This window comes from Taeniopygia guttata, chromosome 6 (assembly GCF_048771995.1).
Source record: "Taeniopygia guttata chromosome 6, bTaeGut7.mat, whole genome shotgun sequence".
In the NCBI taxonomy this organism is placed as follows: Eukaryota; Metazoa; Chordata; class Aves; order Passeriformes; family Estrildidae; genus Taeniopygia; species Taeniopygia guttata.
The window spans coordinates 14,236,573-14,264,415 of record NC_133031.1 but is presented as its reverse complement, the minus strand read 5'-3'; the positions used below and the strand labels follow the sequence as shown (position 1 = coordinate 14,264,415).

General features: G+C 37.7%; 1 protein-coding gene across 5 annotated transcripts in view; it reads right to left on the bottom strand.

The window, feature by feature from the left end:
• Positions 1-27,843, bottom strand: part of DLG5 (discs large MAGUK scaffold protein 5) — a 95,307-nt gene that overhangs the window by 50,697 nt on the left and 16,767 nt on the right. For all 5 annotated transcript variants that reach the window (XM_030275921.4, XM_012574518.5, XM_012574517.5 and 2 more), the window contains exon 2: positions 8,937-9,005. In XM_030275921.4, the coding sequence (XP_030131781.4) occupies positions 8,937-9,005 (69 nt within the window). The remainder of the gene's footprint in view (positions 1-8,936; positions 9,006-27,843) is intronic.

Here is a 27,843-nt window from a genome sequence, read left to right as displayed (position 1 = left end):
TCATGTGTCTCTCAGATACATGGGAGCAGACTCAAAGTAACAGGTCACAGATGTGAAAGTTAAAGGCTTAAATATATACAGGTGATTAATTTCTACCTGAAAGAGAAATTTTAGAAATAGTTTGCAACACTATACAACTAAAACAAGTTGCTGACAGATGTATTAACTTGTCAGGATGTACCTTTAATAGGCCTTTTATTAGTTAATTAAGCAACAACCGAATAGAAAAGCAATGCTCTCCACTCGCTGTCCTTTCAAACAACGAAACTCAAAATTATTTCACTGGATCAAATGCTAATGAATTGCAAGGACTGACTTTTTATCCCTAAACCCAGTTCATGAAGGTATTGCAGAAGGTAAAAATCCCCTCCAACTTTCCAGCAAAACTATCTGTGCTTTAAGTTCCCACACCAAAATAACTGCAGTGTCAGGACTATCGTATGTACAGCATCTACAATAAGAGGATCCCTGGTTTTATACCTTCCAGCTACTACTGTAATGAGAATTTATGAGCACAGACTGTTCTTTTTAATCTAACTATTGCCTAATAATGTATGCAAATGCTCTAACAGCAAACTGAAGAAATAAAAAAGAGAAGGAAGAACATGCATTCTGGAAAAAGACTGAATCACTTTCAAGTCTCAAGAATTCTCAATGGAGGCTGCTTTTCTTATTACTTTGTTTCACTCCTGCGTCCAGACAAAGCCCCTTCATCCATAAGGACTAGGGATTTCACACTTACAAACTGGAGTTATCCTTTCTTTTAGATGAGAAATAGTCTACATATTTTTATGGCAAGAAACCAGCACTAATACACATGATACAGGGGATATAGAGAATAAAAGGAAATAACTAAGTAGACACAAAAAGTCAGAACATGCATTCATTTGAAACAGTTTGGACACATCAACGAAGAACGAATTCCATGAACAAACTAAAAGGTAAAGTCAGACAAATCAAATTCAGGTACTGTGAAGATGCATGGTCTTTTATAAATTCAGTGGTGACTTGCACATCATCTCACTTGAGTTGGCACATCAGAGGATGTGTAACATGGAAAAAATCCCCTTCTCATCCTTACAGAGAGGGTCAAAACCTTATGTCATCCTAGGGCTGTTTGCAAGCAAAACAGATGAACAGGATGCAAGAGGTCAAGAGGAAGGAGGAAATGAATCAGAAAGGCTGCTGTGCTTTACAGGGAAGAAAGGGCAGGGGATGAACAATGTCCATCACCACTGTCACTGCTAACCCAGCAGCAGTGCCATGGACAACGTCTGCTACACAAGACCCAGACAGGCACCCAGGGACTGCCCTGGGGATCTTCAAGCACAATAGAAGCAGACCAGAGATCTACCTCTGCTCCTCAGCCTCCCCTGACAGCTTTAGCAGCATCCAAGTGACAATCTTCTTCAGGCAAGAACATTTGTGCACAGTCCCAAAACTGTGCCAAGAAAGAAAAGTCGGCTTTAAACAAAGACAGGCTAATTAGCCTTAAGAAATAAGCTTTTTTCATTATTATGAAACCATTTGTTTTAGTAGCAAAAGGGGTTATTTTTCATTAACGTTTTGATTTTTACAAGTATATCAGATACTCTCATCTCTGATGTAATTATATTTTTGACACATAATATCAGCCACAAAACGTACACCTGTTACCACAAAACGTGCACCTGTTAAGTGCTGCAAGAACACAGATCGATATAATCCCGTTCTTCCCACTCCTATCCTTACGACTCAAAATTTACCTTTGCTTCATTTCCTAACAGATTTCCATTTTCGATAGTTCTATGAAAGGTCTTATAAAGCTTAAATCAGATTTCTGAATGCTTAAAAAATAAGCACGCACATTCAGTAAAATTCCTTTTTACCAGAAAAATTCTAGTCCTGGTTTCTTTTAAAAGAGCTTTTATAGCTGAATGCTAAAATCCTTTTATTGCATCTGACATCTTGATGCAGCAGGAGTGACCTGTGCTTTCAGCTTCATATTCTTTTTGCATCTGACTGCCTATTTTACACAAAAGTACTTCCTTTTTGTACTTCAACCAGTCACACGGATCTTAAAATGCACAAGCCTGAAGGCTAAATCTCCATTATCCAAATTATGCCACCTTTCAGTAACTCACCTCCTTTCTCAGACAACCTGATTTCTGAAAAGGCATTTGCTGCATGTCCTGCCAAGTGTAACTCATTCATCTGCTTCGATAAGACTCACAACTCATTCCTGACACGAGCTGCACTTGGGTTCTGAGCACTCGACTGCCTGGAAGTCACTCCCTGGCCAGTCTCCAGGTGAGCAGCACTCAGCAAGTCCTGGAGCAGCCAAGAGCAGGGATGTGTGGTGTGAGAACACACTTTACCCACGATGCAGTACAGACAGTAAGTCCTGAGTGTGCACTGACTTCATCCACAGTGAGATTGTGCAGGACTTCCATCAGGATTTGTATAAAAGAAAAGTCTTAAAAAGATGGACTGGAGCAATTGTGTCTTCCCTATTATACCCAAATGCTGGAATTCACAGAACCACAAAGATCCATTACTGTAGCACATACTGAATGTAATTCTTGATGATTAATCAACAATGATAGAAGAGATATGTCCACACAGAAATCACTGTTTAAGAAGTTAACCTCTTATGTGGGGAAGGCGTAACGTATTTTTGACAAATAACAGAACCGAAACAGGACTGGAAAACTTATTAACCTGACCAAAATGTACCATAATGCCAAATTAATATATGTTGAGATAAGAAAATGGGTACCAATGCATAAACAGCCAATTTTAAGAAATATCATTACCGTGTTTTGAGCTATAATAAACTTCTTGGCCTTTGAGAAATAAACTTGTACGACAGATTCAACTAAGTCAGAATGCAATCTGTCCCAAGCTAACAAAATGCCTTTATTTTACAATGATTTTTCTTAAACTCATGAATTTGTGCTGCTTCCTGCTGGAAAACAAACAGGAGGCTACTCATTGTACAGCCAAGCCTTTTCCATTGTTTTCTTTCATAAAAAAGAAAATGAACAGAGATATTCAGGATATTATTTCTTCATGGTCTCGTAAATCACGACAGAAAATGCTAAAAAATCCTTGCAAGATGTATGGCAAAGCATGATCAACGGGGTTTCCCCCCACACTAGGGAAGGTCAAGGATAAAGACTTATGCCTGATGTAGGAAAATACATTCTAAAATATTTACTTTCTTTCAATAACTTATGAGCACAAGTGGGTTACATTCTAAATTACATTTTAGTTATCATTTAGATACATTTCTTCAGATATATCTTTTGAAGTGATCATGGAACTGCAGAGAGCACAGAACAGAATTGCATGGAGGTGAAATAAAACATCAGAAAAAACAAGCAGCAGTACACTGAGGAAAGAAAAACAAAAGGTAGAATAATGAACTGTAGAAACAGTTTCATCTGATGGACAGAAAACCTAATAGATTATGAAAGCGGTGACAATCATGTAACAGGCAAGGACTAAATGATGGGTAGCATTTCAGTATATTGTTTTAATTCAGAATATAAAAACCTAAACAAAGCCAGCAGCATCTAAAATAAACTTTCAGCTTCAATTAGTTTAAGACTATAGAAAGAACTGAACAGTGGTTCTAGAAAGGTCAACATGAAAAAAAATCTAAAACCTAATACTAAAAAACAGCAGAGGAGATTGGGAGCAGCAGGGGAAAGGCAGACACATCAGTTTGAGAAGTCCTTGCAGAATTACTGCTGTACAGGAACAGGAGTATGATGTGGTGTCCTGGTAGTGCTCCTAGTACCACTCTTTACTCATTCATGGTATTTCAGCAAGTGCAATATTGTCATTTTTTCCTTGGTGTTAATTGTTGAGGTGTCTCTAGCAAATATAAACTTCATGTCAGAAAAAAAAAAAAAAAAAAAAAAGGCAAGATATACAATGAGAGACTACTATAGGCTGCCAGGGAAAATAAATAACTCTTTCAGAGAAGGAGAGAATGATAGACTAAAAAGAGCATCATAAGCCACACCTGCAACTGAATAGTTCCTGTGAATAGTGAAAACAATTCCTTTGTTACATCCAGCTGTACAAAGTATGAAGCAATGAACTGAAATCACAACCTGAAAGGACATTTGTCAAAATGGCCAACATGAAAGTGAGAGTGAAAGACTAACATTGCTGGGAAGGAACCTGATGGGAGGGTAGGAATGTTTACTTTGGAGTAAGAATTAAGGCTCTCAGATTAAGCAACTTGAAATGCAATTATTGTGAAAAACTATCTGTAAATAGACTGTCAGGCTGATAAGCTAAACAAGTGTTAAGCAAGGAAATACTGTCAGTTGAAGTCAAACTTGGACAACATGGTGGAGACAGATGTATGACCACCTGATGGCTGCAAGGAAAGGCATAAAACTGTAAAGGCAGTGGTGGTGCTCATTACAGATTGCTGTCCATGGCATGGGGCTTCAAACTAGATGATCTTTAACATCCCTCCCAACCCAAACCATTCAACCAGTCTATGTAAGTTCTCACTGCAAAATATAACACAGTGATGTGAACAGACAAGAGTAAGAAAAAACACTTTTGATGAAAAAGATGAGATACCCTTTGCAAAGAACTGAACAGCTGGAAAAGTAATAGCCTGTTAAAAGAGAAAGGTGCTAATATGCAGTGTGGAATGAAGGGGTTACAAGATTGACAGTAATCAAAACAATGCAAAGAGGTCTGGCTGTGGAAAGGAGACATTTATACATGTGAAAATATGGAAGGTCTTTTCCATTCCAAAATTCATCTAATTAGGAACTTAGTATACTTGAAAAGAATGGAAGAGTATGCAATGCCTTTCTGTTAAAAACTCATGATAAAAACTATTATGGAGGATCTTCTTGGAGCCACAGTCTGTCACCTGCATGTAAACTGCTGTGTTCCATTAAAAACCATTTCCTAAAACCAAACCAGAACAAAACCCAAACATCTCTGTTCGTTGAGGATGGGAAGAAAAAAACATTTTTAAAGCACTAAATAAAAATTCTGAAGCTTCATTATGGTACTATGATAGGTAAAAAATGGCTTGATTCTAGAAACCATAATCCTGTCATTGTATCAAATGTCAAATTATTAAGTGCACTATACAAACTGACACTTCTAAAAACCTTTTAGAAAGGACGCTTAAAAAAATCTTTTAAAAAGGGGTCTTGATTCTGTGCTCTATTCCTCTCTGTTTTCATGACTGCACAAGTGGAGACTTGCCAGGGACTGTCACATACAGCTGTGTTACTGGTTTCTATACAATTCCTAAGTGACACTGTTTTTCCGTGCATGGCACGACAGGCACTGAATCTCCATAAATAATTGTTCTGATATTAGAGACACAGGACTATAGTTCTGTTCAGAGAGTTTGCTGGTCACAGGGAGTGGGGCAGATGAAGGATGCTTCTATTCACACACAAAAATCTTTGTTATTGGCCAAGAGCAAAGAGAAAGGAAATACAGAGAAAAACCATGACAATTTTATGAGGATTTGTTCCTTTGAGAGGACAAAGCTGGGGCTGATGGACAGTGGTGGTATTACACCATTACAGCAGATTATATTGTACCTCTTTTGGAAATAGGCTGTCAATATTTGCTTTCCATACCACCAAAACCACCTGTTTTTCATGCACAGCATGAATTTTCTTATTACATTAGAAAGAAATGGACGCAAGCAAAAGAGGAAAAAAAATACTGCCATCTAAATTGATTTTGAACAATGAAGAAAATATACAAGAAAAGCCTGCTGTCACTCTGCATTTTTTTTCATACAGATTCAAATGAATAAAAAGTCAGAGTTTCTTCTCCAAGGCTGCTGCTGTTACACAGCAGGGGGGGAACTAGTTTGTACTCAACTGCTTATGCTATCACATGCACATGAGGATGGAAATTCATTCTTCTTGTATCCCTCATGATCTGCAAGCCCTATAGAGGCAGGGAAAGAGGAAAAAAGCTTGGATGACAACACAGTACTCAGAATAGACTAGTCCTAAGCTCATCTCTGAGTCATGTTATGCAAATTGCATCACTCCTTGCTCTGCTTTTATATTGACATTACTAAAGACAGAGAACCCCAGAATATCCATTTGTTCCCCATACAGAAGCTGCTGGATAACTGTTCATTCATCTATGCTGCTGCTCTCCATGCCTGTTGCACTCTTGGCTTTCAATGAGAGAATCAGAACTGCAAATACACCCAAGACTTGGGTACACCATGGGTTTATATAGTGATCAAATGATGTTGTCTTATCTTTCCCTCCTCCTTTCAAAATACTTAACACTATGCTTTACATATTGGACTGAGACTGAGCCCATGTTCTCAAAACTACCTTCTCACAGCAATCTTAGCTCTATTTAAGATTAGTTCTTAGATCAGAGTCTTTTTCTGGAAAATAAGCTCGTTTTTATATACCATAGCTTCATAAATTAACTCAAACCCAGGATAGCTGTAAAATGTATAGCAGCATCTCTATTTCATAACTTCCTGACTTTCTTGGAAGTATTTCAGAAAATGATCATTTAATTAAAAATGCTGGCAGCAGAACCATCTCTAACAATAGCTAGAGTAATTAAGGTTTGGGAAAAAAAGATGAAGCACATGGAAATATGAGTCTCTAGTTGCATTTATGAACTATGGAGTCTAAAGACTACTTATATAAGATGCTATTATCTCTCCTAATTAGATGATGCTAAGCTTAATTATCTGAAGATTTATCTGGGTGTACTTAGTGGCCCCAAAACCTTTTGCATTTCCCCTGAAAATTCAAATGTGCCAATCTGTTTCTGAGCTACTCAACAGACAGAATCAAGGTATTAATTTGAAATTATCTTTCCTGTGAGGAAGGTCTATGTGAACAGGGAACTAAAAATACTCCTTTATATACGTGTGTGTGCACATATAACTAACAATGTCAAACTGAACATACTCAAAAGCTTGCACTGTCTCCAAACTATGACATAGTTACCTTTTCTCACTGATACGTTCATTTCATAGGTTCAACTCACTATTTCTACTGCACAGAATTACCCTTGTGAAAATTATTTTGGGGAGATGGATACCAAAAGAGTGTCAGGGACAGAGTTGGGGGAAGATGCATGTGAAATTCCTCAAATGTTACAGCACCTCAGTATTTGTTAGGATTCCATTCAAACTAGTCATGTGAAGCCTTAGGGGAGCTGGCATGCAGGCAGATTTAGTTATGATGGTTCATCAGTCAATAAATCTGTCAGTATTAAAATAATCTTTGAAGTGACTTGCAAAGATGTCTATTCGTACATGCCAGTTATTAAGCAATTTTTCTATTGATATTGGATCACAAAAAATACTGTCTCTTGTAAAACGAGACGTGAGGGTGAGAAAACAGTTGGAGCAAAAATCAGACTCATTCATAACAAGTCTATAATCACACCATAAAATAAACATGCCAGTTTCAAACAAAGAATTCTCCTGGCTGCTAATCTCTTAAATATTAAATACTAAGCACTCATGAATAATTTGAATAAAACAAAATTATGGACAAGAGTAGATCACAATTTTTGTTTAATAGCAAGGCACTTATTTTTCAGGTCATAAAACAACTTCAATCACTGCAAACTCCAAAGACATAAATAAATTCTGAGGACAACCTCTTACAACAAGTGCACAGATCCAAATTCAGTATGAATTTCAGGATCTTAAAATATGAACATAGTTTGTGGGAAGTAACAAAAAAAAATTAAACAAAATTAAGACTTAAATGTGCCACTCCTTTTTAAAATTAAGAACATGGAACTAGACAGTATCACCTGCACTTCTCCTATCTCAGCCATCACTTCATCCAATTATCCCACAAACTTACTGGATTTCATTTTAGAACAACTACCTTCTTTGGAAAGTGCCTTTCTGATCGTCCTAGAACTTTAGGAACTTTTTTTCTTTCCATTTCCAGTCCCCAGCTTACTTGCAGCAAATTAAATCTATCCTTCCATCAGGCAGTAGCATACATGTGTGGTCTTGATTAAAATCAAAATAACGTGTCACAGCTTCCAGTACTTTCAGTAAATAGTTCATTCAGGCCTAAAATCTTGTTCCTGCTTGCTGGAGTTAAAAGTTCAACTCAATGACTGCAACAGATGTCTACTCACATCCTTAAAAAGATAACTGAGTGGCCTGGTGCTGTCAGGGAAGTGTACAGATGCCTGACACAACATTGGAACTTTAAATATGCAAGAGCCTGCACTCCCTGTCCAGGGCAAATGACTTCTACACGGATTTCACAATAGAAGATATTTGTAAAAGTAAAGATGAGGAAAACTGACAGTCAATAGAGCTGCTCCAAGAGCATCTTGTGGACAGAACACCTCTAATCATGTTTCTTATACCTCTAATTCTTTTCCTGAGTATTTTGTCTTTCCCTATGATTTACAAAACAGAGAAAATGAAGCAATTAATTGAACACAGGGGAAAAAATGCTAAAGTTTGCAGCCACTGTCAAAGATTTACAAGGCTAGGGCCTTGGCTAACACTATTTATAACCTTTATGATGCTTTTGACTCTGACCACAATTTTCACATCTACATAAATACATACATACACATATATACACGCTTAAATATATTCTCATATGCCCAGACTTGTGTAAACACGATGTTGCCATTTTTACATAATTTTACTAAGTAACACAAAGCATACTTACATCATTTAATATATCCAAATGCAACAGATTTTACATGAAGCAACTGCAGCCAGCCATGAAAAGTCTTAGCTTGCACTGCACAAAAGTACACTTGTTCCTGATGAAGATGGATGGTTACATCTTACAGTTCAACTTGTTTGATTTTACAACCAAGATCACTCTACCCTTCCCATAGGCAACCATAAAAAGTTGTTCTCCCAGTTCCCAAAAGACACACTCATCAAGTTCTTATACTAATACTTTACTCACCAATGCTGCTCAGAGAACTGCTGCTTTCAGAGTCAGAAGGCATTATGGACAGCACACTGTAAGTAGACCCTAGAATCAGGAAAATGAAAACAATATTATTTCTTCTCCCCCTTTTGCTCTCTCCAAACAAAGCTATGATTCATTTCCTTGATATTGTAAATGTCAAATAAATTAACTAAAATTACTAAAATTATTCAAATTACTAAATTAGAGAGAACACGCATCACTGAAACATAAAAATCTAACAGGTAAAGTATAATTTGCAAATGAACACTTCACTGTGCACTTTTTGTGGTAGAAAATCATTTTGGATAACATGGTTAAAGTGAGTTCAGCAAAATATTAAATAAACCAGTTATTTTAGACAGCCTGAAAACAAAGTTTCAAGTCTATTACAGTAGATTAGGACTGATACTTGTGACAACTAGTGGCAATCTATTTTGGTTTCTCATATTTTTGCATGTAACAACCCCTAATTCATTGTGTAACTAATTTGTATTCTTCTCAAACTTCATTCAGACTTAAAAATTTCATTTAATTTGTAAATAAAATTTGCTTACATCCATTTGCAACTTTCAGTATCTGATCTTAAAAGCAAGGACCCACAAAGCAGTGAGTTTTCTAATGTATTAATAGAGCAATAGACAGTGAAGCCTTTCATTTTAGCTGTTTTAGAAATATGCTAGATTTTATTTACCAGAAGAACTAGAAGGACAGGTCCTACTTTAAAACATTAACTAAAGAGCTCCACCATCCCTCACAGACAGGATAAACACAGCATAGTAAAGACAGGCAATGATTAGGTACAAATGCCATTAGAAATCCAGGCTATTTTCAGCACCTGCCAGGACGCAAGAGCTGTGCTCACAACAGCCAAGCCCTAAGACCATTTCAATACTTTCAGGAGCTCGCTTTCCTAGAGTCCCTTCTTCTATTCCAATATTTCTCCCTACAAGTTTCTTTGAAATTAAGAAATAAAAGCTGAGAAGCAGCAGGAGTAACTGCATGGAATAGACTGAAGGAAGGATAGGCTAGAAAATAAGAAATTAGGTATTGTTCATCTCCTTTGCTTCTTACTAGAGAACAGCATGACATCTGTAACTATGATGTTGTTAGATGAAAGGCAAGATGTGGTAACAATTTTACTAATACAAGTAAAAACAGAAAAACCAAATTAAAAAAATTTAAAAGAAGCAAGAAGTATTGCATCTTGAAGTAGACTGTTTAACCTGACAAATCTCTATGAAAAAAATTATTTTAAATATACTAGTTACAAATAATTCTATTCAATTGTAAAGGATGTAATTTTTTTGTTATGTTCAAATTTTTAAACAAAATACAGCAAGTACATCACTGACACACTGGGTTCAGAAAAAATTTGCTGCACATTTTTGCTTCTATTTCAGACATTTTCAAATAATAATTTAAGCTGTATTCCTATTTAACTAAAGCTTATTAAAAAGCTAAATAATTTCCACATTAGTTATACATAACTAATGGTTATGTATATGCATATTCTAAACTCATATGACTTGCAGTATTTCTTGCAGTCTGGACCTAGACTGATTAGAATCACAAGTTAAAAACAACAATATATTAAACAGAGTAGGACATCTTTATGACAGACAACATGTACTGAGATTGTATCAAAACTGCGTGGGACTCAGGCACAACAAAATCTTGTGCCAGGAAGTGACACTTAATTATGCTCAGCAATTGAAGGCAAAATTGCCCAGTTCCTCTAAAAGATTACATAGGAGTTCCACACCTAAAGAAATTTGCAGTGATTGTTAGCTGCTTTTGCTTTTAAGAGTGAAGAAATAAAAGACTCAAAAATCTCTTCATCTTAACTGATCTTCATTTTATTTATCTTCAAGACACTGATCCTTTCTGTCTTCTTGTCCTGCAGTACAAGCGAGAGACAGGATTTAAGATGAGTTAAATTCTGCTCTCTGGAATGGACAGGAAGGTTTTGTGAAGCTGACTTCATCAGTGGAGAAATATGACTCTCCAAAGCAATGTTCTTAAAACATTCGCTCATATTTGTAGACGCAAGATTCGGTATGCATGGCATGCTATCAAGAAAACCTACAATTGTGAAGAGGGGAGGAATCATCTGACCCATTCATAATTCCTCACTTACAATAACAACAACAATCTAGTAACATTGTCTGGTTTTGTTTTGTTTTTAAAGTACACAGGGTACAAGTTCATTATCTGTAACAAGTGCCACCTTTGGCATCAGAAGCAGTATTAGTAAGCATCAGAAACAATAACCAGAGGTCTCTACACAGCTGTCACAATACTAAAATTCATCTTAAGGTACTGTACTGACACACATCCTTGTATTAAATCCAGGCTAAAGTGGCATTGTGCTTGGCATATTTTGCTTGAGCAAACTAGCAATACATCATTGCTACTGGCAAATGCTTCAAGAAAAATTTCCCCACTCATTAGGATGCCTCCTCACAGAAATGAAAACACTCAAAATCATCCCAACAGCAATTTAGATAGTTTAAAAAAAAAAAAAAGAAAGAAAAAGGCATAGGTTAGTTTCTACAACCAAAGGCACTAGAACACCATGTTTGTTTGTAAGCTGCACAACCACAGTATTCTAATAAATTTGTTGAAAACTCACCCTCCCCTCAAAAGAATTATCCATTTTATTTTCTATTCTTAATGTTTTCTGACTGTCCATCTTGTCCAATTGCACCAAAAGAAAATAAGATCTGAACACTAAACCAAATAAGGAGCCATAAATACATTCTTAGATAAAAGTTGAACGTGCTTCACACCTGGTTCACATGCTTTTCACCACACTTCTCCAAATAGTTCACTTTAATATTTTTCTGCTAGTATTCACATTGCATACTGAAATCCCCAAGTGGTAAAACTTGCTACATTTGATTTCAATACACTGATTTATAATAATTGCTGACATGTTCCTAAAGTTCAAAATTACACCCTGCAATGACAGGATTCTGAGAAATACAGTAGAACCTATACCAACTTAAAAATAGAAATAAGAAAAAACCCCAAACCCAACAACTACATCAATAAGAAAACCCCAAAAAGCACAAGCAAACCAAAAACCAAACACATCTTCTACAGATACACATTCATACAGTGAGAGAAAATATATAACCATCCTGTCTTGACATGGCAGACTTGCTTTCTCTTTTAATTATCCAGACATAAGCTTTGGATCAGCTCCTGGCTGCATTAAACAGCTTTGGCAGAGCACAGGGATTTAGAAATTGCTACAATATATACTTGAGAACCTTAAGAATCTCATTTCCTTCTATTTTCAACAACTAGAGCAAGTCATATTTCTTTAAGTTATTACTGTCTTTATTAATCAGATTACAGGAAGGCCACTTAAGAACTTGCAAATTTGGGGAAGGAACTTGTTGCTTAACTGTGGAAGCCACCTCCAGGGACAACAAAGAACTGCGTTCCAGTTTGCCTTCATCTTTCACACAACAGCCACACAGAAAGAGTGGTATGTATTTTTCTTGCTGAGAAAGACAACAATGGAGGAAAGAGGAAAAAACAGAATGAAGAAAAAACTAGAGAAGACTTACACATCCTGAGAAGACAGCAACTGTCTAAACCAGCGATATCCTCATCAGCAGTATCAAATCAAGACTGGTGAAATTAAACTAGTCATACAAAATGAAAACAGAACATTTCTCTCTTCTATATTTCTAACTACTGAATTGTGAACACCACATAACACTGGACATCACCCATTTTTAAAACTGAAACTTAAAGCCAAGTCAGCTAATCTCCAAATGACTCCAAAACAAGCTTGCACTTGGCACCTTCTGTAAGAAAGTACTACAAAGGATCAAGTATGATATCTTCTGAGATATTACTGAATGACTTGTGAGAAAAAATACAGTGTTCAGATTAAGAGAAATAAGGTGTCAACTGCCAGTACTACACAGAAACTTTTCATCCTTCTCCATACAATTACACAGGCTCTGCTCATAGCTCTAAAGCATAGTGTATCCAAGGGGACTGGAGTGGCCAAAGAAGGGACAGGGATTCACCTTTGCTAAATTAATTGCACATAGGCTTTCAATCCTCTAATTATTTCCCCCTGCCATTATCTACAATTCAACTCAAAGAAGGCTATTTCATCTTCCAAGCTTCATTACATGAACTAAACTGTGTTGCAATAGTTCCTGTCTCAGACAAACACCCTCAGCACAGAGCCACAGAGACAAGTATACTGAACCTGCTTCTGTGTGGGAAGAACAAGGGGGTTTATTCAAGGAGCATGAGGTGTTTTATCCCACAAGGTGGAGAGTGCTCAGCTCTTGGCTGCACAGCTCTTGGTAGGTCATCCATCTTTAGGGACAGCATTTAGACCTGCAGTATGGTTGACCCAAAAATTAGGCACGATTTCTAACTAGGAACACTTGACTTATTGTAGGACTGAGACTGAAAGAAGCTTTGCCCGTACAAATTTCTTTTGCTACTTCTCTGTGTTTAAGGATAATGTTAAAAAACCCACCATGCTCCTCAGCTGAAAATTTCCATTGTTAATTGAATTCTGCTCCTCCTCCCACCTCCCTATGCAGTGACTGCCAGCTGATTCCACTTATTGTCAGCAAATGATTTTTCTGACAGAAGTCCAATGCACTGGATGAGAGGGCAGCACAACAAACATTGCTTTATCCACATCTCCATGCACCAAACCAAACTGACACTGGCAGGACTCCTACATGCTGGGGGGGAGCAGTTGTTTGATTACAACTGGAAATGACCCAGAATTCAATGTTCCCTTTGCCTTTACAACAACAAAACTGCCCAAGGAGCTTAAGACCCCATGGATCTGCCATGCTCTGTGTCTGAAGCTGTTCTTTCCCTGGCAGCTTGTGCAGCCAGATTTGTCACAAACCACAAGACACGGTCACTGCTTGCAAGTTGTGTGAAATTCAGACTCTAAATTCTGATCTCATACAAAACCTTCCATTGGGTATTTGCTTCCATCTGTGTCACACTTACTTGAGATGTTTCACAGTCATCTACCTTGAAGGATATGAGCAACTCCAAGAACAGAGGTACAAACTTAGCAGTAAAGGTCAAATAAAAGTAGATGCCATCTCACCAAAAGTTTGCTATTTCTTCCCCATCTGCTTTCAAGCACGGCTTTGTTATTTATTCTGTATATCTATTTTAGGACACCATGAAAACTAAATGAACATGTAATGGTTTTTTAAATAATTAAGCAGCTAAAAACCTGTATTTTTTTTATTTCCCAAATAGCTCAGTCTGGAACAGTTTTACAGAAATGGTGAGGGTCAAAAAGTTTATTTTCCTTTTCAATAGAAATAACTTTTTATAACAAGTTGTTAATGAGATATTTAGATATTATTATTAAAAGAGCTGTTTGGGAAAATATAGATGCTTTATTGTTTAATTCAATCTTGAATTCTAAGTGATTAAAAATACACTCCTGTTAAGGACAGAAGACTCCACACAAGAAGAAGGACTGGGGCATTTTGTAAAAACAAACGTAAAGTCACATTTAAGTGATAATTATGATTTAATATAACCATTTATGTTAAGACACAGATCAAAAAAATTAAGTAACCTGCCAAAGGCCAGAGACATCAGTAAAGATGCCCTGAATTCTGTGCCTAGTTGTCAGTCAGTACAGCAGCAGATCTTCAGCTATTAAAAACAACACTAGACAAATACCCATAAAATTCTCATTTTCTGAGCAACGTCTGAACAAGTGAAATATTTACTTTTATAGGCCTATGCACAAAAGGCAGAGAAAAAGTAACTGATTATGAATTCTTCAACCTCGCTATTTAGTACAGATAGGAAAAATTTGCATTTAAAATCAAGTTTTAGTAAAAATGCAGTGCAGGTAGGTGAAACCAATTATCCTATATTTCAGCTCATGTAGATTGCACAGGTTATGCAGCTTATTATCAATGCAGCAGTGCTGTCTTCTGTTCTAAAACATGATGTGGCATTACAGCTGACTATCTTATCAAACAACTACAGATATTTTTATGAATTTTTGACACAGATGCTTTAACAATTCCCATTAATGTATTCTAAGGAATCCACTTCACTGGTAAAAAGGCAAAGGTATCCATTTTTTTCTTTCTTCTAGCTATCAGGAACATTTCAGTTGTTTTCTGGATTATGTATGATAAGCCAAAGAAAAAAAATAAAGAAAAAGTTATAAAACATAATAAAAAAAGGCTTTTTTACCCTCTCCTGATACTATCTACCTTTTCTAAACTCACCTGAGTACAATTTAATCTTATAAAGCTATCTATCTTCTCTGAATATCCTGATTTCTACAACCCTAGCACATTGACATGGGCCAAACTTCTTTTTCTAACAAGAACCAGAACAAAGCAGTTGGAATTCTCTTCTCAGAAAGCAGCCCATTACTATTGAAGCACCAAACCAGCAAATGACTGAGGAAGTTACCTACAAGCTACAAACCAGTTCATATCTACTGCCCTCAGGACTGCAAGAGATGCATAAACACAACCAGTCAAATTTGGACTGTGTGGGAGTCACTACTAAATGTGCCTCCTTTGAAATTAAAAGTCATATTGGGAGATTCGACTTTTCCAACTCATGCATCAAATGAGTGGTTCATGCTACTTGGTGTAAAATCTGGCACAATGCTCAAGAAACTCCCTTGCAACCTTGAAAGGGGATGCATACTCCCCCCAGCTAAGCCCTAAAAAAATGAACTCTCCTTATATAGCTCTTCATAGCACGCTTTAATATTCAACCCTCACTCAGATAAAAACAAGGGGAAAATTATGTCCCAAGATGGTTTCATTAAGGTATGTAACAGGAGGGTTGTAAACTCAACTTTGTTGTGTTGTTACAATGGAAAAATCTATACGCACTTTCATACAGAAGAGCACTTATATGCAAGCTTCTCTCTGTTTACAGCAGTTATTACTTTAAAGGCTAAGAGAAAATATACATCTAAGCTCATTAATTTAATTTAAATCTTCTTATCACCTTGGCAAGTTAATTTTATTCCTCAACATTCAACTTCATTTAAGACAGCAAAAGTAATGAAGAAGAAAAACCACAGCTTTTTCCCCTCCTAGTGCTGTAGATCAGGAAATCCTACTGCCAGCACTAATGCCATATTAAATACATATATGTTTATTCTGTGGGCACACAGTACAGGACTCTGCTCAGTAAAAGTGATGTCAGTCCTTGTTACCTACAGACTTCAGGCCCAAGTCCTTTTCAGACACTTGCAATTACAGGAAGGTCATCAAAACTGTGTGAATGCTACTTGTACACACCAAGTACCACAGACAAAGGAAATGTCGAATCCATGACAAAGTAACCAAGACCCTTCTCTAAACCCAGACAGATGGGAGCAATCATACAGGATATTTCCAGAAATCTATCAGTTTTCACAAAGCTAATAGCTTAACCAGACAACTCTTGCAAGTTCCAAGCACTGCTATGACTTCAGAAGATAGGGAGGAGAAAGTAAAAATATCAATTAAGAATATATTTGATCCACAGACTGTACTTTTTCCAAAGACAAACACACAGATACAAAATAGAAATCACACCTATGCTCTCATTCAAACAACACAATGAAGTATGTCCTTAATTGCTCTGCTGTACTGAGTGATTATTACAGTAGTCTATTACCTATGAATTATTTACAAGAACAGTTTGTTGCAGTAATCCCCAGGCATGAACTTCGTGCCTCTTCTGGTTACAGATGCACCACCCAGAAGAACTTCCCACCTCTCACCGCAGGTAACCTTTGGCTGTGATGGGGCAGTAACAGCCTGATAACCTCATCCACAGGCACTGCCAGGTTGTGTGTGAGCAGATCTCTCCCTGACACACACAGGGAATACACAGAAAAATCGTGCTTAAGCTTCCTAAAGGCAAAAGTAACACATGTAACTAGACAGAACAGAAAGCCATCTTCCCCCAAGTACCAGTGCACTCATGCATACAAATGCTCACTCTACCTGCGAGCTAAGAGCAGAGAATGCTGGAAAAAAAGCAACTCATCTGGAAGCAATTAGAGCTTGAATTCCCGGGTTTTGCCTCTTCTCTGGAGGACACAACTGCTGCTACTTTTCCATCTCTCTCGGTCATGGCAGGACAAGGAGGAGACCATGTTCTCAGCCTCTGCTGTGCAGAGTGAGGAGGCAGCCACATGGTGCTTTGTAATACTAAAGGAGTTTCCTTGCTTAGATATTCCTAGAGCCTTCTTAACGGAGAGACCCTGTTTGGAGACTTAATCCATGTGAGTGTCTAGAGAGGAGTTTTCTTGCATAGTGAGGTTATCATCGTGCTAGATTGGCCCTTTAGCTTTTTTGCAATTATTGTTTTGGGAGAAAGCAACTGTAACTGCTGCAAGTGTAGCAAGTTAAAGACTAGTATCTAAAGACTTACTTAGGACCTCTTAAACCAACAGGTCTGGGTTACCAAACAATCCGTCATAGAAGCAATAGGTGGGAACTTGAGGTTCTAGTGACAGACAGGCAAATCTTACTAGGGGGAGGATTTTCAGAATCCAAAATTTCACTGCAAGAGCAATTTTAAGGGTGTAGGGGAGAAGGGAGTGGCAATGCCTGCAATATAGGCAGCCAAATGCTATTGGCTCTATCAATTCTAGAAAAAGTTCTAAAGCTTAATGCACTGACAGTGTACTGACAAAAGCCTCAAATCACACTCTGACAGGAAGCAGCAGCATTAGCATTACATGGCAGCACACACTAAGGCATATGGAGTGCAGCTGACTTCCATGGAGTCTGTGAAAGAGAGACATGCCAAAAATTCAGCAAATGCACTTATGTACAGCATGCTACTCCAAATGCAAATGTAATGCCCTAATCCACTAAGACAGTGACAGGAAGGCAGGCAGGACAACACCACATAAGAAGTAGAACATGGTATATCGAACAGCAGTGTCAGAGCTGTTGAGGGGAGAAGAGTGGCCTCTCACTCAAGACAGGCGACTACGACAATAAGTCAAGGCCTGTTGTGACTGGGAAGTCACCTGCCCGTCAGAAAGGTCTGGTTTCTCTTTAATCATCTCATCTTCATTTTGGAGCAGAGGAGCAAATGAAGATGCTGCCTCCCCATCAGCACCGCTTATCAGGCATGAAGATTGAGTGGGGACAGTTGAAACATTCAGGTTTATGTACCGATGGCAGCACAAACGTGACCTCAATGAACATGCCAGGTGGTTCGGGATAGCAGACTGCAACACTCTGCAATCTCTTCATTTAACCAAATAAACATCCACATTGCACTGATTCCACACCAGCAACAGATGAGGCAGTAAGTATGTGTCTCCAAAGTAGCATTGAATGGGCTTTGCTGTGCAGGCTTCATGGCTGGCTTTGATACCTCTTCTCTTCAGAATACTGGCTTTCTTTACATCTTTTTCCCTGAACAAGTTCTGTAGATATTGGGGCTTTTCGTAAAGGAGATGGTGTCAATAAGACCAGCTGCCATCAGGATCAAGTGTTCCATTGTGCTTCCCATTTCAACAATAGCTATGAAAATAGTGATGTCAAGGATATGCAGAGGACAGAAAAAACATGAGAAGAATGGTAATGAGTTTAAGGAAAAAAAGGCAAACATTCATTGCATCCATTGTTTTCCTCACATACACAGTTTCCAGCATGAAACACTGACATAGTAAAACACTAACTAAACTATAGTTAAAACCAAGTCCTATAAACTAAGAAAAGGCTTCCCCCAAAACAAAACCCTCCTAAAGCCTGAAGTGTGATGAATTACAGTGCTACTGCACCCACAACCACCAGATATTTGAAAGACATTACAACAAAGACCACTACTCTGTAACATGAAAAACTGCTTAGGAAATGACAAAGAAGACACAGGGTGAGAAGGATCACTGTTTATCACAGGATTAGCATCTCCCGTCATGAACTAAAGCCATCTTTGATACTGCAACTTTTCTCTACAAGATATTTTCACCACTTTTTTCTTTATTCTCTCATAGCACTGCTGCTGTTACAGAGATATTCTATATTGCCATTAAATAAGTCAAGAATATTCAACATAGTTAAATTACAAACAAGTGGGTTACATTCAATCACAGTTTTTCCAAATCCACCTATTCATATGTTGTTGCACTATTTTAATGTTAAGAATACAAAGTAGAAGAAAAAAAAAAAGGGAGTCTAATTGTGTAAACAGAAGTATGTAAAAGCAAACAGATGACTGGAGCTCAGCTGAACAGCTTTATCTTTCCTAAGAGTGTTATAAACCACAAATTCCTCATGGGAATCTTCATCACTACATCTTCTTTCTGCTTGGATAATATCTTCCAAAAACTGACATTTTGAGTACATTAGAAGATATGTCCAAAACAACTGTGAATATTAGTTTGGATCCATTAGAAAGTAGTTCACATTTCAAAATCCACAATGCAACAAATCCCAAAAGGGCTTTAATTTGTACAAAAGCATATAACTATCTCTTTTCTTTCACAAATAACATCACAGGAAAACTTCAAAGAAAATTTAAATTCTTCAACTGAAAAGAGGATTGATAGCATGTAGCTGTTTAATCATTGCTTTCACTTCCTCACTACCCTTTATCCTGATAGGAAAATAAATCCTGCAACTTTTCACTTAAGGGCTAAATTTGCTTTTTAATTAAAGATGCTTGTGCTGATTTTGTTTTATTTAAAATGCAGAAATCCTTCCAAAAGTACTTAATAAATCAGTACAAAAAAAAAAAGCACAGAACTGAGATAATTGAAATAAGTGAAGGAAAAGAAATCCAAGCCACTGGAGAGATCTTGAAAGTAAAATAAACCAACCAAACAAAAAAAGCCCAACACCAAACAACTTGTTTCCAGCCAGAGGAAACATTTATGACTTCACAGAAGCTCAGACTTTTTTGATCAAGAGCAAAGTCAGATTACCTGCATGCTACTTATTTTCAGTATGAGGACAATGGAATGAAGGAGGAAGATTTAATCCCATGAGCACTCCTATTTTTTCACATGTTCTCTGTATGTATCCAGTTACATATTACAACAGGTGAGAGTTTGAGACTGGTCACATTTATTTATCTTTCAGCTTCATAAAGCATGCTTTTCTCCATTTTCTAGACAGATTATTAGAGGGAAGAGTCTCAATGCACAAATGTACATTAACACTTGAGAGAACAAACAAATAAAACCTGAAATAAGCCCTCTTCACCCACTCAAACAGAGCTCCAGCCTCAGTCCTCTGCACTATTAACAAGTCCAAGCATCAGAGTCCTATAATATAATAAGCAATACAATGAAGCTGTTACCTTCAGGTAGGCTAATAGGAAAATAAAAATACATAAAATCCAGGAGCCGATCAATATTTGCAACTATGCAAGTCACACTGGGCAGAAACACCCTCACAGGAACACAAGGAGCTTTAGAATTAAAAACTGAGCTCAGTTTGTAAATAAGAATATCTGGAACCTGTTCATTCTACATTAAGAAGTTTGTCCATCAAAAAGCACAACTTTGAGTGTTCTTTGGTAATGCCTTCAAGACAGTAGAGAAGTCATCAGGAAAGTTTTGAAAAACTAAACTCTGAATATCTGCGCTACCATGGCCCTTTGAAGAGATGAGCAACATCCCTTCACTAAAAATCTGTTATCAGGGAAGTTTTCAACAAGTCAGAACAAGCCCTGACTGGTTACAGAACTTACCTCCCTCCTGCTACTTCTAGGCTGAACTCCTGTAATCATCCCTAGAAATGCAAATACTAACCACTATTAATCACTTGACATTTAGGCACAGCAGACCAGCATCATCTGGTTTTTCAAGGCAACTTAAGTGTTTTTAAAATGTCACCTCCCAGGTTCCTCAGCTCAAGCAAAAAAGGACAAGCATTTGCACAGATTAAATGATCATCCACTGATTCATGCCTGCATGGCAAGTAGTGCTCTCTGGCCAAAATTCATCAGAAACAAAGTGTTGGCAGATTGGGAATTGGGATGCTTTGTCACACACAGAAACACAACTGCACATTTATCACCTACACAAAGTAAGAACAAATAAAAGTAATATCCAGAAAATAAATAGCAGTGACAATGGACAGCTAAAGAGAATATAAGACACAAAATGATTCAAAGAAATTATGGAGATAAACATTCAAGCTGAAAGACTATACACAAAAAAAAACCCATTATTTTTTTACTGGCAGATCTAGAGAGGCACTAGAATTTTCTTTCTGTTTTCAAAAGTCCAGTGGATCTTCCAAAGCATTCCCCTTCTACTGGAGGGGAAAAAAACCCAACTACTAGAACCAGTAGAAACAGGATAAGGAAATCCAAACTGCAACAGCCAAGTTATTCTTGGTCCATTAGGACAATGGAAAGCAACAATCACACAAGATGTTCCCCTTACTAGTAGAAACCAGAGCCCTAAGGAACCTGCTGAACCCTGTACTAAACAGATCTCTAGCTTTTCATCATCATTTTTCACAGCTTTCTGAAACATTCTTGATCTTCCTACTGACGCCAACCCCTATGATTTTCCCACTTTTAATTTTTTGTTTGTCTTAGCATGAAAAAGGTAAGAAGTTTCATTACTGTGGGGAAAGGGCGCTCTTATGATTTATATTTTTGGAGAAGAGAATGAAAAGCTGTATTGTGAAAGCAAACAGTCCAACTTACATATGATAATCTTACAAAACACCCATCACCTCATCAATATCCCTGTTTCCTACCCAGAAATCTAGTAATCTAGTATTCTATTTTCAAAACCAGAAATCATGCCTATATCTTCCATTTTTCAGGAAATGAGGTAAGGAAAACACTTGCATAATTTTGGTGTTTTGTTTTTTTTTTTTTTTAATATGGAATATTTTATCTGGAGAAAGTATGTTCATTAAGCAGAAAAAAACTACACAAAGACAGGTGGATTGTGTATTTAATTCAAATTACCAAATTGGTTTTTCTGTGTGATGAGTTAAACAAGCAGATGTCACTTGGAACAAATGACAACAATTTTCTGTTGCAAGCCCTGGCACAAAACAATGAGGTGGCTTTATTCATTTTTTTAAAACTAAATTTAAGAAATAATTAAGAGGGCCACTGTTGATACACAGGAGCAAGATTATGTTTAGACTTACCTTCCCAAAATTATGAACTAGCAAAAAGAAATTCCACCCTCTATACCTGAGCTCAAGATCAACAGTATCTTATGCTAAAATCCGTTAAAACACACTATGCCCATCGACTATGCACGTATTGTTCTTCACACAAACAATGAAAATAAAGAAGAAAGATAACAGATGGGGTTTCAGCAGCCAGAAGTTTTAGCCAGCAATACTCAACACAAAGAGAACAGAAATCAACCTTAACAACTGTCAAATTACAGTATTTTTCCCAAAATTAATAGGAAGCAGAAAGCTTTCTGAGAAACAGAACCACTCATAGGAGCTCAGCCTGTTCTCTAGTGGCTATCCATAAACCACTGCATTTTAGTAAGTGGCACAGGCACAGAAAAAGTGGATTAAAAAGAATGAGGAATAGGATATTCACAATACTACATACTAATTAAGAGCAGGAATAGGTCTGGAGAAAATGCTGTAGTGTGAAAGGAAATGTACACCTATCAAGGAGTAATACCAATGGTTAACACATTCTTTAGTGTTTCACTTCCCATGCCAAACTTCCAGGGCACTTGACACCTCCTGTGTCCTTGTGAATAGACAGCCTAAGCACAGATGGCATGAAGTGAAAATAATGCAAAGAACAAGGGCAGGAGAGATAAGCAGGGAAGTTTTGTCGACTGCACTCTGAACTGCGTAGTGGCACACAAGCTGTCCTGCCATTGTATCACTGATCTCATTGTGACAGCGCAGCCTGAAACACAGCTCAACTTCATACACCCACAATAAGCAGCAGGTATAAGGAAATAAGTATAAGGAAAATCCAAAAACCAAATCACACTCATGTAAGGCATGATAAATCTTTACACGGTTGACACCTTTTTCATGCAGTTTGGTATTAAGCTAAATTATGTTAACCTAAACAATAAAAACCAATTTTAAAACCAAAAATTAATGCTAACACATTGACTTTTTTCTACTAAAAAAATTCCAGCAAACTCAAAGCAAAAGAATATCCTAGATAAAACTGCCTACAGTTGCAATGTAGCATGCATATGTTCTTTACGGGTCTAGTCAAGCAACATTAAAGCTCTAACAACGTGTTTTAAGAGGAATGAGATTCATGACCCAGAAGCCCTAAAACACAAACCACAACTTTTGTTTTAAGAAGTCGTGTTGCTTCTGTGTTTAGTTGTGAACAGCAGAATATCTGTCAGCATGGCTTGTACACACAAATAAAACTTGAACGATAAAATCCACTCTTGTAACCAAGACAGAAGCTCCAGTATGGCGGTTATTGTGGTTGTTAAAAAGGCAGGCCAATAAAATTCTGCTTATTGTCTGAACAGAGGAATGTTGCAAAAATTTTCTGAGAAGGATGTTGAAGAGTGCTCTTAAATTGCTGGACAAAGGGACAAAATTAAGAACCTAGCGTAACCTGATCTACAACTGGAGCCAATGTTCATTTGTCTCAATATTCCTGTTTCTGCTCAAACAACAAATGCTCCAATGCAAAACACAGGAAAAGAAAAATTTTTCTTATACTTCCCACATAAATTGCATGTCTCACATAAATTAAGTTCTGTGTCAGTGAAGCAAACAGTAAAGGCACATTAACTCTATCCCTGCATTTCCCTGCAGACTGAAAAAGCTGCTGACCTCAAATCTTAGTCTTCACACCAAGATGACAGAGATCCCCATTCTGTTTATTTTTTATCAAAACAGACAGAAGATCTCTTTATAACTTGCAGGAGACATAGGCCCCTCAGAAGCTGAGCCTTGGCAAAGCACCAGGAGAAGACTACTGCTGTTCACCATCTAACACTTATTTTCATCCTTAGTGACTTTTTTTTGGGGTGGAATAAGAAGTTAATATGCAGAATGAAATGCTACTCATGTTTCCAAAACTTTGAACCTTGGTACTTTATTGCAATTTGCTCATTTTGAAATCTGTTCTCACTACTGAAATACTACAGTTATTATTGCACCAGTTAAAGAACTGAGAACGAGTAATATTTCAGTTTCATACATCCACTAAAAACACAATTTCCTTTGTCCAAATGTCTTGCAGTGGTGTACATTAGAGATGTGTCTAGGACCCTGTGTGTGTATATATAGGTACAAGAAACTCTGGAAGGTGTTTCAATACCAACTACACATCTCACTTTACTAATCAATAAAGTATTAAAAAAAAAAGGTTCAATTGTGAATGACAGTTTCATAAAAAAACAACAGCTCTGAACTGCAGCCCCACTTATGCCTTCAATACACCAGGTCATCTAGAAGAGCCTGGCAAACTTCGGAATTTATGATTTCAGCCATGTCCCATTTGACACACACTGTGCAGAACCAACATTGTGCCAATAAATTAACTTCCACAGCAACAGCTATAGCCCTCACTTCATCCAAAATACAGGCTGCAGAATGTCCAAAACACAGCAACTTCCACCTGATTCTGCAGCTGCAAGCTCAAGACTTCCTTACATACACTGCCAATACAAACTCTCCCATGGGATTTCCCGGAAGGAATAAAATAATCAAGGATGTAGGAATGCTGATACAGAAACGAAAACACCATGTCTGAGTTTAGTGACTCCCAAAACCTCTGTTTACATTCAAGTCACTTACAGAAAACTCTGATGTCTTCAAAGCCAGAGCGACAATGCTTTCATTTTCCAGCCTCACCTGCTGGTAAGACTATACCCTATATACATGATTATAAATAGAGGAAGGTATAAATTGATACATCACATTTGCACACTCATGACTTCAACAACACACTTATAAGGACCCTTCCCTTTTGTCAAATTGTAAATGACACATGCAGACCCATGACATGCTTGGAATTTTTTTGACATGCCATTTTAGCTACTGGCAACCTGTTACCAGAAATCACTTAGCTTGTCTCTAGGAAAGCTGACTGCCTGGGAACCCACATAAGACCTGAAAAGCTATCCAATTGCTACAGGTTCTATACAAAACTAAAAACGTAAGGAGAAATTACTTCACAGCACATATCTGACTAAGGAGAAATTACTTCACAGCACATATCTGACTATAGAACATACATCCTGGGTTGGAATGGACACAACAAAGACAAAAATACGTGTCTTGGAAGGAAGAAAGAATTTTCTTCCCCCGCATTTTGCTTTTAATCAGTCTCCCCACAAACACAGGAAGCCCAGGTTATTGGGACTTCAGCAGAAGAGCTTCCCATGCTGCTGAACACTGAAAGAGGGAAGTAGGTTTTGACACCACCACAATCAAACCGCTAGAAAACTATGATTTTGACCACAGAATATTTCACTTTCTTATACTGCACAATTCTTAGCATAAACCTTATAAAGTAAAACCTGGATTCAATATTCAACTTTGATTTCCCAGTCAAAATATTTCTCCTTCTTTAAAGGAATTTTGGCAATTTATTTCCATTAGTTTCTGCTTGTAAACAGCAATTTGCTGTATTTTACAGCCAACTTACTTAAAAGAACAGCTGAAATAAATCTATTCACTGTTCATCTAACCACAGATCAATGCTATGAAAAATCAAACCACTCAGAAAAGAAGAGTAACATAAAGGAATTACAAAAGGAAACAAGAAACATTTCTCCAAATTGTTCACAACCTTTAACTATTTCCTTTCCAAAACCAAGCAGAAAGCCAGAGGAATACTGACAAAGAGCCCATAAAGATACTCAACACCAGTGCAACCACTCAACTTTCCCATACCTTTCAGAGAAGCTTTACAGTAATGCATTTCTGCTTCTGCTCTCTTCCAACTCATCTTCCTTCTCAACCCCAAAGATTACAGGTTGATTGTACAGACAGTATCTCATATATGCTGCTCCCAAATCCTCCCAACCCAGCTAAGCTTTGTCATTATCACGTTGTTATTGTCTTCCTCATCAAGTCTGTGTTCCACAAACAGGTCTCTGATCACAGACAGACAAGTTTGCTTAATAACCACTGTCATTATCACCTGGTTTCAGGTGCTGCCTGCATAACACTTCATTTTCCTTATTCCTACTATGTTATAGCTATAATTGTATTTGTTGCCCTCTTCAGCATTGCTTTCAGGATGAATGAGATCAGCAAGCAAGCTCCTAACATGAAATAAGCCTTAAGCTTAAGTTAATGCAAGCTTGAAAACAAAAAGTTGGAATAAGAAACTATGAAAAAAGCACACAGGAAGTGTTTATTACAAGCAAGCATATTATTTTTGCCAAGCAGTGTATATGTACCAACAAATATTCTATGACTACAACCAAGCAATTGAGATCAGTCCCCGTGATTTAAAAATGTAAGTTAATGCTGTGGTGTGAGTGGGCTAAAGAAAATATAGTTCTGTATGGTCAACAATCAAGAATTACTGGAACACTGCTAATCAAGCTGCAGAATGAATTTATATTAAAGTGGCAAGAAGTCATAAAATCAGCACTAACAATCTTAAGAGCAGTGTCTGAACAAATGAAACACAAATTCACGTCTTGCTTGCCAACCAGTTTAGATACAGGTTCAATATACTTCATGTGCTTCCTGCATGGCAATATTCTTTTAAAGCAACATCTCTAACCACCCATATTTTTGGTTTTCCAAATAGTTGGAATCATGAGACAGTGTGCATATATCAACATTTTTCTGTTTAAAATTTTATTCTCGATAGCAGAACGTTTATCAACACAGGTCTGGAGAAGACATACCAGCATTAGCTTTAACTATAAATGAGTAGAATCCTTTGTCCAAAAGTGGCTGAAGAGAAGCAGTAAAAAAAACCCCAACAAACCCAAAAACAGAGGAAAACCCCCATAAAAAAAAAAATTAAAAAGTCACATAAAATTCTCAAAGAAATGAACAAACAAAGAACAAAAACCCCATCCCAACTAACTAACTAGCTAAAGAAACCCAAACCACGTTTTTGTACGTTTTTACAAGAAACACCACTGGTATAAACTAAAACACCAGCAGATTTCCTGCAATAGCACTTACTAAGTCTGCTAACTCGCCCAGAAACTACTGCCCTTTTCAGGCACTACCAGCCGTGCGCAGAGCACGGAGCAGACACCTCCCATCCCGAGCCGAGCCGAGCCGAGCCGAGCCGAGCCGAGCCGAGCCGAGCCGAGCCGAGCCGAGCCGAGCCGAGCCGAGCCCCCGCACACGCTGCCCGGCCCCGCGCCGCTCCAGCGCCGCTGCCGCCGCCACAAAGGGCTCTTGTTCCCCGGCAGCGGCAGCCGGCGGCTCAACCAGTTGGCCCGGTACCCTACTGCGGTCTGTGGGACATCAAAGGCTGGCTGTGACCTAAGCAGACAATTAGGATGTGTGGGTGTAGAGTTACAGAGTTCCCAGAGGTCACTCACGGATGAATTTTAGCGCGGCAGTACAACCCCTTTATAAAGCAGTATTACCGGCTTTGCGCAACCGGCCTTCGGGCTGACCCCAGATCTAGGCAAGTGACTGCAACGCTGCTTTATTTTTTTCTTTCTGTATAAAGTTTACAGCAAAATTAAAGTGTAAATCCCGAGATGAGCTAAGTAACTTAAACATACATGTAACAATTTTGGTTTGCAAAGGACAGACACTGTGTTATCTTCTCTTAAAGAACCATGTAACCAAGTTATAACCAAGACGCTGATGATGAGGGAAGGAGGGAGCAGCTGCAGAGTAATTAGCAAGGACAACAATCACACCCTATAGCCAGACACTCAGGCCACAGCAGTGAGGTACAACACACCAGCACAAACTAAGGCTTGCCAGTTCTGTACGTATGGTGCAAACATAAACTC